The sequence below is a fragment of the Rhinoraja longicauda genome, chromosome 20 (assembly GCF_053455715.1).
Source record: "Rhinoraja longicauda isolate Sanriku21f chromosome 20, sRhiLon1.1, whole genome shotgun sequence".
Classification (NCBI taxonomy): Eukaryota; Metazoa; Chordata; class Chondrichthyes; order Rajiformes; family Arhynchobatidae; genus Rhinoraja; species Rhinoraja longicauda.
The window spans coordinates 34,934,051-34,948,667 of record NC_135972.1 but is presented as its reverse complement, the minus strand read 5'-3'; the positions used below and the strand labels follow the sequence as shown (position 1 = coordinate 34,948,667).

The 14,617-nt window shown below is 41.9% G+C and overlaps 1 protein-coding gene across 2 annotated transcripts in view; it reads right to left on the bottom strand.

The window, feature by feature from the left end:
- Window positions 1-6,344, bottom strand: part of cand1 (cullin-associated and neddylation-dissociated 1) — a 37,705-nt gene extending 31,361 nt beyond the window's left edge. For both annotated transcript variants that reach the window (XM_078417386.1, XM_078417388.1), the window contains exons 1-2: window positions 6,035-6,344; window positions 1,765-1,908 (exon numbers count right to left, since the gene is read on the bottom strand). In XM_078417386.1, coding sequence (XP_078273512.1) covers window positions 1,765-1,908; window positions 6,035-6,102 — 212 coding nt within the window. In that variant the 5' untranslated portion in view covers window positions 6,103-6,344. The remainder of the gene's footprint in view (window positions 1-1,764; window positions 1,909-6,034) is intronic.
- Window positions 6,345-14,617: the final 8,273 nt, after the last annotated feature.

The window sequence follows — 14,617 nt, the reverse complement described above, 5'->3', positions numbered from 1 at the left end:
GATCACAGGAGTGCTTTCAACATTTAGAACTGGAGAATGATGCAAAAGAAACCTATTTAACCCTAACTGGGTCTTTGTAGTAGCAATTAATCTCAATCAACTTGTTCCCCTTCATTTTGTATCTCATTACTGACTCTACTTAGATCATGCTTTATGCCAGTAATTTTAAAATGCACTGCAAAAAAATATATATGGTTACTTTGCCGTGCACCATAAATTTGTATCATGTCAATCAATCTTTTATTTCTCTGGAAGTACTATGCAATTAGGATCCATTAGTGGCTTGATACAAATATTCTGTAATTATAATGTGTATCCAATAAAAGCAGCAAATAACATGGGTTGTGATATAAAGGAAACAGTCACAAATATCCAAAAATATTGGAAGATAGAATTGATGTCATTAAGTGCCAGATACAATATAAAAATGTTTATATTTTAGACAAATTAATTCATCAAGGAAGTTAAATAAAAGTCAGTTATTTAATTTTTGATCCCTTCCATAATATTAGATCCTAAAGGTTAAAACTTCCAATATTATTGAGGAATCATCCAGTTGTAATTCTGTGATGTTTCAGAGCCAGTCTTATCAGGAAGCAACTGTCTCAGCATTATGTGAGTGATGGCAGCCTCGCCAACAGTCTGCCTCGTCTTTTTTCTTTTGTTGTTTTTAGTCTGTTGTTTAATGTATATTTTAGTGTATCTTTAGTTTTGTATTATGTGGGGGGTGGGGATCTTTTTTTAATCTCTTTTCTCGACGGAGATGCAACTTTTTCCATATCGTATCTCTGTCTGCGCTGCGGTCTAACATCGTGGAGTTGGCGGCCTCTTGCTGGGGGTTGGCTTCGGGAGCTCCAACCGCAGGAGCCTGCAGACTTAACATCGTGGAGCTTGTGATCCCTTCGTTTAGGGACAGACTTCGGTAGCTCCAAGCTGCAGGAGCTTCAACTGCCGGCTGCGGGAGCTTCGATCGCCCTGACAACGGATGGTTCGACTGCATGGTCCGTGGGAGAATAAGGAGGAAAGAAGATAAGACTTTATTGCCTTCCATCACAGTGAGGAATGTGGGGGAGCCGCTGTGGTGGATGTTTATGTTAAATTTTATGTAGTTGTGTATCTTGTTGTGTAGGAAAGAACTGTAAATGCTGGTTTAAATCGAAGATAAACATAAAATGCTGGAGTATCTCAGCGAGTCAGGCAGCATCCCTGGAGAGAAGGGACGAGACCCTTCTTCAGCCTGTTGCTTTTTTTGGTATGATTGTATGGCAAATCAAATTCCTTGCATGCTCTTACATATATGAATAATAGTGCTGAATAATAAACCCACTGATAGGTCAGGAAGTATGTGCCTTCTTCTGTGTTCAATTATTTGCTATTTACAGATACTGAAAGCAACCTCAGGCCACACCAACTTGGTTCCAAATGCAAAGGTCTCAATTGAGTAGAGCCAAAAATCAAGAATTAATCATTTTCAGTGATCACCACATCAATAGTACCCAATACCAAGATGCAGACCAAGAAAGAAAAAGCTGCAGAACTTAACTCCAACAAGTAAAAAATGCTTGTGTAAGAAATTTGCTTGGACGGAGGAGAGCAATTCTAGACAAGGATATAATCCCACCTAACAGCAGACAACACCCAATCATAATGGCGTGGGATATTGCGGGGTCTCATTGAAAACACTACCAAATAATTTATTATTCCAGCAATTACAATATATTGACGAGAGCAACTTATTTCTTTAAACTGAGTAAATTATTTTACCATTTAACAGCAAGGTTCTGCACTTCACCATTCTTGTCTTCCAGCAACTTCAAGATCATTTTAACCACTTTTCGTTCACTGTCGTCATCCAATTTAATGGAATCCTTTTGCAATTCTGTCATCAAATCATTGGTTGCCATGAATCTAAAAATTATGCAAGTAAAATACAACTCTGTTACAAGGAGTTTTCTATTATCAACTGCGCAAGTTTCCTTGCCAGTTACAGTAAGCTACTACAAATTCCATGCAACATTTAAACATTGTTCATTTTTGATCATGCAGCAGTCATCCTTAAACAGATACAAAATAAATCATTGAAATTGTGCTTTAGCTACTTTAATATTTAGATGGAATAAACTCGCAATGAAGGGAATAACCCTAACCCTAAGGGAATAACCCTAACCTTTTACAATATCAAGGCAATCAAAATCAAATTATCAAAAATAAGAAAAAAACAGAGGGATAATTCTTATGCAGCTCAGACTTCAATATTATCAATGCAATAATATAATCTATCAACCCAAGTTAACCAAGTTCTCTTCCATGATCTTCCTTTGTTATCTTTTGGACCAAATTAAAATTAGCGAAGATTAAAAGAAGTGCATGTAAATGTGTTGTACGAGAACCCCAAGAAAAGCTAACGGGTTCCAGAGGAAAATACGAATGGCAAAACAGGATGATTGCTAGCAGACCAATCACTGCAGCTCAATATTGTTGCAGAAGTTCAAGACTGCACCCTAGGCTTCATCGTCTTCAGTTGCTTCCTTTCCAACAGATATTTCTACCAACACGTACATTTCCACAACACAAATTAGACATTATACAAGTGATGAATTAATGAACCCGCATTTTGCGGGTTGAATGAGTTATAATGCAATTTCAATAGAGAATTAGAGAAGTTAAAAAATCACTTGGAAAATTGACGATCAGAAAAAAGCTGTCTTGCATTTAAGCAGTGTAAGTGGATGGGGGGAGGATCCTGTTTCCATATAATCTCCTGGTAGTGAGCAGATCCCATCATCTCTTGAGAACACAAACTACAACTTTAACCATGGATGGTCATTGAATATTGACAAGCAATCACTTCTATTGACACTTGGGCAACAATATTCTATTAAACAAGGTAACATATTGCCTTCAGTTATTTTATGCTTGCTATTAAAAAAAGATCTATTTGAAAATACTGCAGGAAAAAACCCTTTCTCCCATTGACACACATGTCTTTATAACATAATCTTCTCGAACACTTGGTGTCTTGGGAATACAACTACTGCATTATAGCAAAACTACCTGCATTATAGTTATATGAAAATATTGCTCACCTTTCAATGTCTGTTTGGTATTAATTACCTTACAACAGTGTCCTCCGGTTTCCATCTGTCTAATCTAGTGAAAGTAATGTTAACACCTCTTAAGCCTATTCTGAAAAGCAAAATAATTGAATCCTGCTGCTCCATTTTCAGCCCATAACTTGACTCCTCACCTATTCTATTCCCCTTTAAGCAGTCCATTGATCCGTACCACAGTGTGACATCAGATCTGGACACAATTTCAACTGATTGAAATATTTGACAGAAATGCTTGGTTTTATAAATTTATAAATCTTTTCAACTTAGGCTGAAATTTTAATTTTGGTTATCCCAATACTGGACTATTTGCACCATTTTTCTTGCCTTAATCATAGTTCCAAAATACAGTGATCAAGATTTTGTTGTTTGCATCAAAATAAAGCACTCACTGCAGATTCTATAACAAATAAAGCAAGCACTACTGCTTCGACATCCCCTTCCCTCTCATCAGTTATTGTTTTTGGCAGTTCTACACCAGTTCTGGAATCCTGTAGTTGTGACAACTTTCAGATGGATAATGCAAGAAAAGTAAAACACTGCCAGGGCAGTTGGTGACTATATCAAAGTATACATTCTTTTTCAGAGACCAGCCTCTTAATTTCTATGCTCATTTGTTGATTCAACAACCCCAAAATTAATCTCAACACCCCCAAATTTAAGATACTTCTCTCAAAAATCTAAGTATAGATATAGTTTTGGACAATGATGCACCAGGAATCACAACTATCCACAAATCATGTAGACTGATTGTACTCGCTGCTTAATTTACAGTGGCACAATTTTCCCAACTGTGAGACATGGAAAGGTATACAGAATCTCTGGAAGATAAAACAGGGAGGATATGCAAAACACAATGACTTGACAAGTCAACCGGAAAGGACATTATTCAAACATTCCTCCTGGTGCATGATTGATCTTTAAAGCCTCAGTGACATAGCATTGAACATGGAAAGCTCTGGTCCAAAAATGCAACTTAAAACCTAATACAATAAACACTTTGGAAAAACAATAATGTAGCAAGAATCTTCACTTTTCACCCCAACATTAATCACATTTAAAAGACTTCAGCCACAATTTTGGACATCTCCAATGTGACGTGACCACCAGTTGCATTCTGCCTTCAGATGCCCCTTTAGCTTTCAAAAGAAACTGTTTCTTCTGGCCTCCTGCAGTTCATTTTTCCATCAATCATCAATCCTTTTCCTCCTGTACTTTCCTTTGCAATTAGAAATGTAAATATCTGCCCTTTCATCTCCAAGATAATGTTCACGTTATAGAGGTAGAATTAGGCCATTCGGCCCATCGAGTCTACTCCGCCATTCAATCATGGCTGATCTCTGCCTTCTAATCCCATTTTCCTGCCTTCTCCCCATAACCCTTGACACCCGTTCTAATCAAGAATTTGTCTATCTCTGCCGTAAAAATATCCCGACTTGGCCTCCACAGCTCTCTGCGGCAATGAGTTCCACAGATTAACTACCCTCTGACTAAAGACATTCCTTCTCACCTCCTTTCTAAAAGAGCACCCTTCTGAGGCTATGGCCTCTGGTCCTGGACTCTCCCACCAGTGGAACCATCCTTTCCACATCCACTCTATCTATGCCTTTCATTATTCTGTAAGTTTCAATGAGGTCCCCCCTCAACCTTCTAAACTCCAGTGGGTGCAGGTCCAGTGCTGTCAAACGCTCATCATATGCTAACCCACTCATTCCTGGAATCATTCTTGTTAAGCTCCTCTGGACCCTCTCCAGAGCCAGCACATCCTTCCTTGGATATGGGGCCCAAATTTGCTCACAGTGCTCCAAATGCGGCCTGACCAGCGCCTTATAGAGCTGCAGTTTGACATCTCTGTTTTTGTATTCCAGTTCTCTTGATATAAATGAATTGAATTTGTCTTCCTTACTACCGATTCGACTTGCAAATGAACTTTTTGGGAGTCCTGCACCAGCACTCCCAAGTCCCTTTGCACCTCCGATTTCTGGATTCTCTCTCCATTTAGAAAATAATCTATGCTTTTATTCTTATTACCAAAATGGAGTTGTGATTTACTTATATTTCCAATTCAGACAACCCCACTGGCTGTTGAAAACATTGATCTCCTCTACCTGGGAACACCAAATAGACAGGTTAGCTTTGTAGTATTCTATTAATTCTGCAGGCCTGATCTCAAACCTTTGATTTTTTTTGTCATTTCAATTTTCTGTCACTTGTATTTATCTTCTGTTCCTTTACTAATAAACTATTGCAATGAACTCAAAGCAAACTCAAGAAGCGTGACCTCATTTTATTATTTGGCACATTAGTCTTCCCAGATTAATAATATATTTAACATTTTTCAGATACAGAACATGGAGTGCTTGTAGATTTCTGCATTCCTAATATGTTGGCAATTTCTGATCATTTTATATTGACATATTCTACTCATAGGGTACCCCCTTTCAATATCTCCCATCTTCAATTCTATTATATACGTTTCCCTTCTACACTTTAAAACGAAATCTCTAATTATTCTGAATCCTTAAGAAATATAATCCACGTGAAAATCTCTCAAATTAATGTCCTACTGATTATTTTCAGCAATGTTGCTTTTATTTATTTTTATTTGGGGCAGTATGTATCATCAACTCCAAAACTCGGGAGTTTGTCATTCATAAAAGTAGGCTGAAAGGAAGGCGTCAGTGCACTGCCCAACAGCTGAGGAAAAGCGGCGACCTCGGGGCCATACAAGCCGCGATGGTAGTCGCTGTACCTGCCGGCCGATACTTAAACCCCGAGGTGGAGAAAGGGAGGGTTAGGCAGTGGGCGGGGAAGGAGATTGTGACCCCCACTATATAAACGGTCAGCGAACAAGCCCGGCGGCATCCGCCCAACAAGCGTCAATGGCAACGAGACAAAGCCCCACTGCGTCCCCAGGCAGTCACCTGAAGTCCTTGTCGCTGGACGTCATCTTCTCCAGCAGGTTGGAAATGTGGTAGGAGGCGCTCGCCATGTTGCGGCCTTCGCTGCCGCGCCTCGCCGCCACCCTCGCGCTTCCTTCCGTCCCGGTCCCCGGCTGTCCGGTTTCACGGGCGGCGGGGGAGTGAGGAGTGCGACGCAGCCGTGTGGCCACGGTGCGGTCGGCGGAGCGCTCTGCGCCTTCCACAGCTGCGAGGCCGCCACCGCTGCCGCCTGCCTGCCCGCCGCCAACGCGCGTCCCCGCAGCAGCAGCAGGGTCACAGTGCACCGCGCGTGCTCGCCACCCCTCGCCTTCTGCGCCTGCGCACCGTGGCCACCAACGGCTGTCGATCGCTGGCTGTCTCGCGCGGAACGCGGAGCCGATGTTCGCGGAGGAAGAGGAGGCGACGACCGCCGTCTGTGCACAGTCTGAGGTGAAGACAACAAGTCGCCAAATGGAAGGTAAAAGGCACAGCAGATGCTGGAAATACCAAATAAAACAACACACATTCGGTGGCAAACTCCTGGAGGTGAGACAGCATGACAAACAGTTCAAGCGGGCATTCGATTCAATTCGAGGTACCAGCTACCAAAACAGATGTGTAAGTTGGAGAGCAATTCATTCTTCCCTCGCACAATTAAAGCATGGCATAGTCTTCACCCTACATAGTTACTCAACCAGACACAACTAAATTTAAGGTAGTTCTTCTTCTCCAAGAAGCCCTTCTTGCTTAAGTCCATACTCTGCCACCTCCAGTTTAAATTCCATTTGGAATATTTTGGAGGACCAAGAACTAAGAGTTTATCTTCACATGCACAAGTACGGTGAGGTACACGTACAATGAAAATCTTATTGTCGGAAGGAACTGCACAAGCTGGTTCTTGGCGAAGATAAACACAAAATGTTGGAGTAACTCAGCGGGACAGGCAGCAACTCTGAGAGAAGGGATGGGTCAGTCTGAAGAAGGGTCTCGACCTGAAACGTCACCCATTGCTTCCTTTTCTCCAGAGATGCTGCCTGTCCCGCTGAGTTACTCCAACACTCTTGTGTCTATCTACAATGAAAACCTTGTTTGCTGCAGCATCGCAGGCAAATAGACCCAGTTACACATTCAGGTCCAGCTCATCGTAATGAACCACGAGGGAAGTGGGGTGAAGCAATTTAAAATCAGATAAACTCAACAAGTCAGGCAGCACCCAGCCAGAAAGAAATGGAGGCACAGAATCCACAGATACTGGAGCCGAGAGGGAAAAGTAAAACGACTGGAGGAACATTTGTGGAGGTGACTTTTTTGTTTTAAATTGTAGTATTAATGGGTCTGTCAAGTCTCAATTGCTTATAATACAGTGTAGTTGAAAGAACAAATATTCCAGGAATACAAATCCCTTCTGTCACCCGTACACATTTGCATCATGTTTGTCCCCAAATACTCCCATCAATGGAATGCGTGTAAGGTGATGATTGACCAATTGAGAAGGAATTACTGCAGTTATATCTTTTGCTCCTGCCAACATTTTCCCTTTGAACTCTTGTTTCTCTCAAAAGTCTTTATTCAAGGAGACAGTATAATTTCTCCAGGTTTTTCATTTCTCCAGGTTCACAATTTGCAACTCTACAATCGGTTCGTCTTACACCTTCTGTCTTTTCGTCTCTGACCATTTGTCCAACTGTCTGCCCATCAAATGACCTCCTCACGTGTCAGCCTTTGTCCTGCCTCACATCCCTTTCCAGCTTGCCCCCCCCCCCCCCCATTGGTCTGAAAAAGGGTCCCAACTTGAAACGTCACATATCCATTTTCTCCTGAGATGCTGTCTGACCTGCTGAGTTACTCCAGCACAGACTTTGTAGTCTGACAGACTTTATAGTTTATATTTCTATGATAATGTGCTATTCCACAATAAAACCCAATGTGTGACAGTAGTCCTTCAATATACTTTTTGTGAAAATAACGTGACAGCATTTTGCGATTGTGCAAACTTCCTTTGAAGTAGATAGTTATCAAATGGCTTAAATGTCTTTATCTAAACTTACATTCTCCTCTCCCTCTTGTACAATATCATGCCACCTTCTAATGCACTGAGAGTCAAGTGTTTTATTGTGTTTAGCTCTGAGACCAGAACAATGAAATTCTTACCTGCTGCAGCCTTATGGACATTTTAACACAACATTATAATTAAATAAACAATAAATTATCAATTATACAAGGTAGTCGGACTATAATACAATAGTGCATTCCAAAGTATGTTGTGCAACTTCATAAAGTCCATTTTAGTTCAGTACTGAGATAGGGTTGTGGTTAGGAATGTGCAGTGTGGTTCAAGAGCCTGAATGTTAATGGAAACGAGCTGTTCTTGAATCTGGAAGTAATGGTTTTCAGGCTCCTGTAATTTCTTCGCAATGGTATCAACAAGATGAGAGTGTGCCCAGGATGGTGTGAGTGCTTAATGATATTAGCTGCCATCTTGGAGCAAACATTTCACATGGCACCAAATCCATGTCAATCCAGAGTAAATAATCGGTGATATTTCCTGTGAGCAGCTGATACACTTGGGGTCCCTTACATATGGACCTCCGATATTCAAATGTGGAATTGGTTCTTCCACAGCCACTCAATCAACCTTTTTGGTAAAGACTGCTTAGATTGGCAAACCTGGTCAAACATTGAATCAAAGTTATTTCAATTTAATAAAAACAATAAATTTTCTCAGCACTTTTTCTGATGCTCTGGTAAGTTTATGGTGGATACCAGAAGTGGCAAAAAATTCTACAAGTGAGTTTTAACGAAGGTTTGATATAGATTAAACATTACATCACCACTGTCCTTTATAATGTGAATAAATCCTTATAGTCATCAGAGTTGCTATTTGTAAAAAAAAAAAATCATTATATTTTCAAGAGTCTATTAATAACCCACGTAACCTCCCGGTTACTAAACACCTTAACACCCCCTCCCATTCCCACATTGACCTTTCTGTCCTGGGCCTCCTCCATTGTCAGAGTGAGGCTCAGTGCACATTGGAGGACCAGCACCTCATATTTTGCTTGGGCAGCTAACACCCCAGCGGTATGAATACTAACTTCTCTAACTTCAGGTAATCCTTGCTCTCCCTCTCTCTCCAACCTTCCCCCTTCTTAGTTCTCTGACCAGTCTGACTGTTCCCTGATTACATTTTATCTCTGTTGTCACCTCCTAGCTAACAATGGTCTTTTCTACATTTTCCTTGACCTTCATCTCTTTTTATCTGCTACACTTCTTTATCTCTGTAACTCTCACTCCCCTGACACTCATTCTGAAGAAGGGTCTCGACCCAAAACTTCTCCCATTCCTTCTATCCAGGGATGCTGCCTGCCCCGATGAGTTACTCTAGCATTTTGTGTCTATCCACATTTTATACTGGTTTTTAATCCAAATGTACCCCTATTTTGGTTTTTTTTACCCTCAGCCCATTTTCTGTCTGAACATAAGAACAGAGATGGCAAAATTCTCAACTGGAAAAGCTGACTGAAGAGCATAAATGTTCATCTTATCAGTATTTCAGATTAAGCATAAATCAGGGAGTTGTCTGTCCTCTAATGTGAATATAAAAGATTCTGATGTATGACATTGAAGTACAGCAAGGAAACATCAGCATCTAATTTAATGTTTATGATATTTTTTTTGCTGTTTGGAAAACCTCAAGAAGCACAGGATAGACGCAAAGCTGGAGAAACAACGGGACAGGCAGCATCTCTGGAGAGAAGGGAAGGGTGACGTTTCGGGTCGAGACCCTTCTTCAGACCTCTTACTCGAGAAGCACAAAATGGCGTTTACATTTTCTACTTTAGAAGTTCTCAATAGCTGTAAAACCTTGAGGCATTAAGGTTTTGAAAAACACAATTTTAAAAAAAAAGCAGGTTCTTCTAATATTATTGATAAACGGCTTCAGAAACGTCAGGGATCAAAATGGTTAATCATAATCATACTTTATTAGCCAAGTATGTTTTGTAACATACGAGGAATTTCATTTGCCATACAGTCATCATACCAATAAAAAACAACAGAACACACAATATACATTTTAACATGAGCATCCACCAGTTACTCCTCCTCATTCCTCCCTGTGATGGAAGGCAAAAAAAAGTTAAATCTCTCCCTTCTTAGTTCTCTAGCGGTCGGGGGCCTCTAACCTTCCATTGACTGGGACGATCTTACTCCCGTAGCTGGCGGCAGGCCCTCCCCTTCGGGGTGATCAAACTCCTGCATCTGGGGGGGGGGAGAGGAATCTCAGCACCCCTGCGCTGGGCGATCTACCCCGGGTCCAGGCTAGTCCAGCTTTTGAAGCTTCCTGACATCGGTCTCAACCCGAGACTGTGAGCTCCTTGATGTTAAAGTCTGCAGGCCGCGGTTGGAGCATCAATCCCAGGCAAGGGATCGATCGTACGCTCTGATGGTAAGTCCACGTCCCTGCAATGGGGCTCAAAGTCAGTCCTGAGCAAAGCCTCCAGCTCCACGATGTTAGGCCTCAGAGGGCCTGGAGATACGATCCGGAAAACAATCACATCTCCGTGAAGGTAAGAGATTGACAAAAAAGTTTCCCCCGCCCACCCCCCACATAAAACAAACCAGCGAACATTAACACATACTTTTAAAACTCCCTAAAAATAACAAAGAAACAGGGAGATTGTGTAAACAACATGCACAGCATGGAAGGTCAGGCTTGAACCTGGGTTGCTGGAGCTGTGAGGTCACTGCACCACCATACTGCACAGTCAAACTGTGCAGCTACGATGTAGAATTACCAATGAGTGCACCAGAAGGTCAAAAATAACAAACTGCCTGAGTATGTTGTTCCTTAACATTTAATTTGAAGTCCTGTTGGAGATTTTGGAAGGGGGGGAGGAGGAAGGAAATCAAATAAGTTGAAACAGAACATTTATTTAAAGGGATGGTGCATTAAATCAGAAATAAACCACTTTGAACATCAGTAAATGATTTAGTTTGAAAATGTTTGGGTGCAGAATATGAAATAAATGCCTTAAGAATCCCCTCTGCCCATGCTATGATTTCCTCAGGGCAATAAGATATGTCTTGGCCAACAGTATTAACATTTTGAACTCTCCATTATCAGGTAATCCGTACCTCCGCTGTCCCTTTCTCCTACCGACACTTGTTCTTTCATACACCCCCTTCCTACAATAACCCCCAGTCTATTCATCTTATTTATTACTCCTTCCCCCACTTATTCAATTGTCCCTCACCCATGTGCTCTTCTCATTGGATCACTTCTTACTGAATAAGCACCCCTCCATTTTTCCCTCATGTTCCCACTCTTTATCTTTTCGGATTTCAGAATCTGCAGCCATTTGTTCTCCACTTCTCACTTCCCAGTCTCTGCCGCTAGCTTCACCACTTCCTCACCTGAATGTTCTCTGCCATTCAAATCCTCCTCGCCTGTATCCATCTATCGCTTGCTAGTTTTCACATCGCACCTCTCCCCCACTTCTTCATGCGCTGGCTTTTTCCCCTCTACTCTGTCCATATGAAAAGCCTCGACCCAAAGCTTCAACTGTCCATTTCCCTCCACAGATGCTACCTGACCTGCTGAGTTCCTCCAGCAATTCTCTGTTTGCTTCCTCCCCACTGATATTTGACAGTGAGGAAGAGGAATTTATGGTACTCAAGATAAAAAATGACACCAGATTTCCTAGCCTCATGTGCCCAATTTGAAACACCATTGGGACTGAACTCTTGCTTCAACAGTAGGAGTAGAGATCCATATAAAATGAGGACACACGGCAGCTGTCCACATTGATCCAACTACCTTGTTGACTTTTGCTCCCATTTCTGTTAACTTGCAAATAAGATTATAAATAAGATGAAAACTGGTGGCAGTACATTAGAGCCTGAGGAACTTACGTTTTAATTATTTAATAGTCATAATGTCATACAACATGGAACCAGGGTTTTCATCCCAACTCATTCACGCTGACTAAGATGCCTCATCTAAGCTGGTCCCATTTGGCCACATTTGACCCATGTCCCTCCAAACCTCTTATCTCAGTCATTCAGGCCCTTGCACAAACATCAAACATTCATTTACACTAGTTCTTCACAAGTTGCATTTTATTCACCGACAATTCTACCAGTCATTTATACACAGCAATTTACAGGGGAATGAAACCAAAGCACCTACATGAAAGAAACACGTCACCAGAAGTTCAAACTTCACAGACAGTACCAGTCTTGATTGCACATTGCTGGCTATGAGGCAGCAACTTCGTCAACTATACCACATGAGGGCTCTCACGATGGAAAAGTCAGCTTGACAAGGGGTATAATGAAATGTTCAGGGCTTCTACTCTGTATAAAAGAATCACAAAGGTAACTGGGCTCACTTAAAACAATGACAGTAAATTGGGAATAAGGAAAATGTAACGGTGACATAACATCGATATTATGAGTAATATGATCTGCAATGTCATTTTATATTAAGAACATAAGAAATAGGAATATGCCATTTGCCTCGTCTGCATACCATCTACTAAGACCTTGATTGATCTTTTAGTTCCTTGCATAAACCCCATATTCCATGATTCCTTTGTTAACAAAAAATATATTGCTCTATCTTAAATATATTCTTGCGACTGAGCCACCACAGCCACTTTGGTAGACAAATCCCTGCACCACAATCAATCTGAAGAAGAGTCCTAATCTGAAACATTACCTATCCATATTCTCCAAATGAAATTCAGTATAACAAAGAGCAGAATCATGCATTTTGGTAATAAGAATAAAGGCGTAGATTATTTTCTAAATGGAGAGAGAATCCAGAAATCGGAGGTGCAAAGGGACTTTGGAGTGCTGGCGCAGGACTTCCAAAAAGTTAATTTGCAAGTCGAATTGGTAGTAAGGAAGGCAAATTCAATGCTAGCATTTATATCAAGAGGACTGGAATATAAAAACGGATGTAATGCAGAGGCTCTATAAGGCGATGGTCAGGCCACATTTGGAGTACTGTGAGCAAATATGGGCCCCATATCTGACAAAGGATTTGCTTGCTCTGGAGATGGTCTAGAGGAGGTTTACAAGAATGATTCCAGGAATGAGTGGGTTAACAAATGATGAGCGTTTGACAGCACTGGGCTTCGACTCGATGGAGGTTAGAAGGTTGAGGGGAGACCTCATTGAAATTTATAGAATAATGAAAGGCATAGAGTGGATGTGGAAAGGATGTTTCCACTGGTGGGAGCGTCTAGGACCAGAGGTCATAGCCTCAGAATTAAAGGGCGCTCTTTTAGAAAGGAGGTGAGGAGGAACTTCGTAAGTCAGAAGATAGTTAATTTGTGGAACTCATTGCCATAGAGGGCTGTGGAGGCCAAGTGGATATTTTTAGGGCAAAGATAGACAAATTCTTGATTAGAATGGATGTCAAGGGTTATGGGGAGAAGGTAGGAAAATGGGATTAGGAGACAGAGATCAGCCATGATTGAATGGCGGAGTAGATTCAATGGGCCGAATGGCCTAATTCTACTCCTATAACTGGTGAAGGTTCCTATTAAATCTTCCCCCCCTCACCTTAAACCCATGTCCCATGGTTCTCGAATCCCCTACTTTGGGCAAAAGACTGTGCATTTACGTGATATATTCCTCTCATGATCTTGTACATTTTATATGATCACCTTTCATCCTCCTGTGCTCCAAGAAATAAAGTTCTACCCAGCTCAACCTCTCCCAATAGGTGAGGCCCTCAAGTCCTGGCAATTTCCTCGTAAAACTTCTCTGCCCACATGCCAGTTTGACAACATATTTCCTATATTGTGGTGAGCAAAACAGAATATCTATCTAGATATTACTAAAACTCTCATCTTCTATGTTTGTTTGTATATTTGTTTGATCCCGAAATACAGCCAAAACAGTACACGATAGCATGACAATTTTAGGCCCACCTTACCATTGCACTGGGGTGTGCAAATAGCAAGTTTCATTCAAAATGGTGGTGTTTTTAAAGTTATTGACGTTTTAAACTTTAAAAAATCACTTTTCCTGGCCATCAGCCACGTTCGACATCACAATGGGACCCGCCCGAATGATGGGAGTGTTGGCCAATGGGAGGGGGGGTGGTGGCCGAGGTGGCCGCCAGGGGCGGGGGCCACCCGAGTGATGGGAATGGACCTTTCTCCCGTGGTGCATCGCGATGGCAGAGGGTCAAACAAGACGGCCGTTGCCGCCGAGCTGCCGCTGCAAGAGAGATTTCCACCCAACAGGTCCACGGCTCGGTCTGGCCGACGTGATGGCCGCCCGGGGCCAAGGTGAGTGCCTCCCTCTCCCCTTTCCTCTCCCCCCTTGCCCGCCGACGGCCCCGGAGGACACTCCCCAGCCTGCAACGGATCCACGGAATGGTCAGTTGGGGGAGGGTTGCCGGGCCCGCAGGAGAGGTTTGCACCCAAAAGGGGTTGCCGTACCCGCAGGAGAGATTTGGACCCAATGGGTCCACGCCCTTCTAGTAATATTCTAAATGTGGCCTCACCAATGTCTTATACAACTGTAATATCACCTTTCAACTTCTATACTCAATACTCTGACTGATGA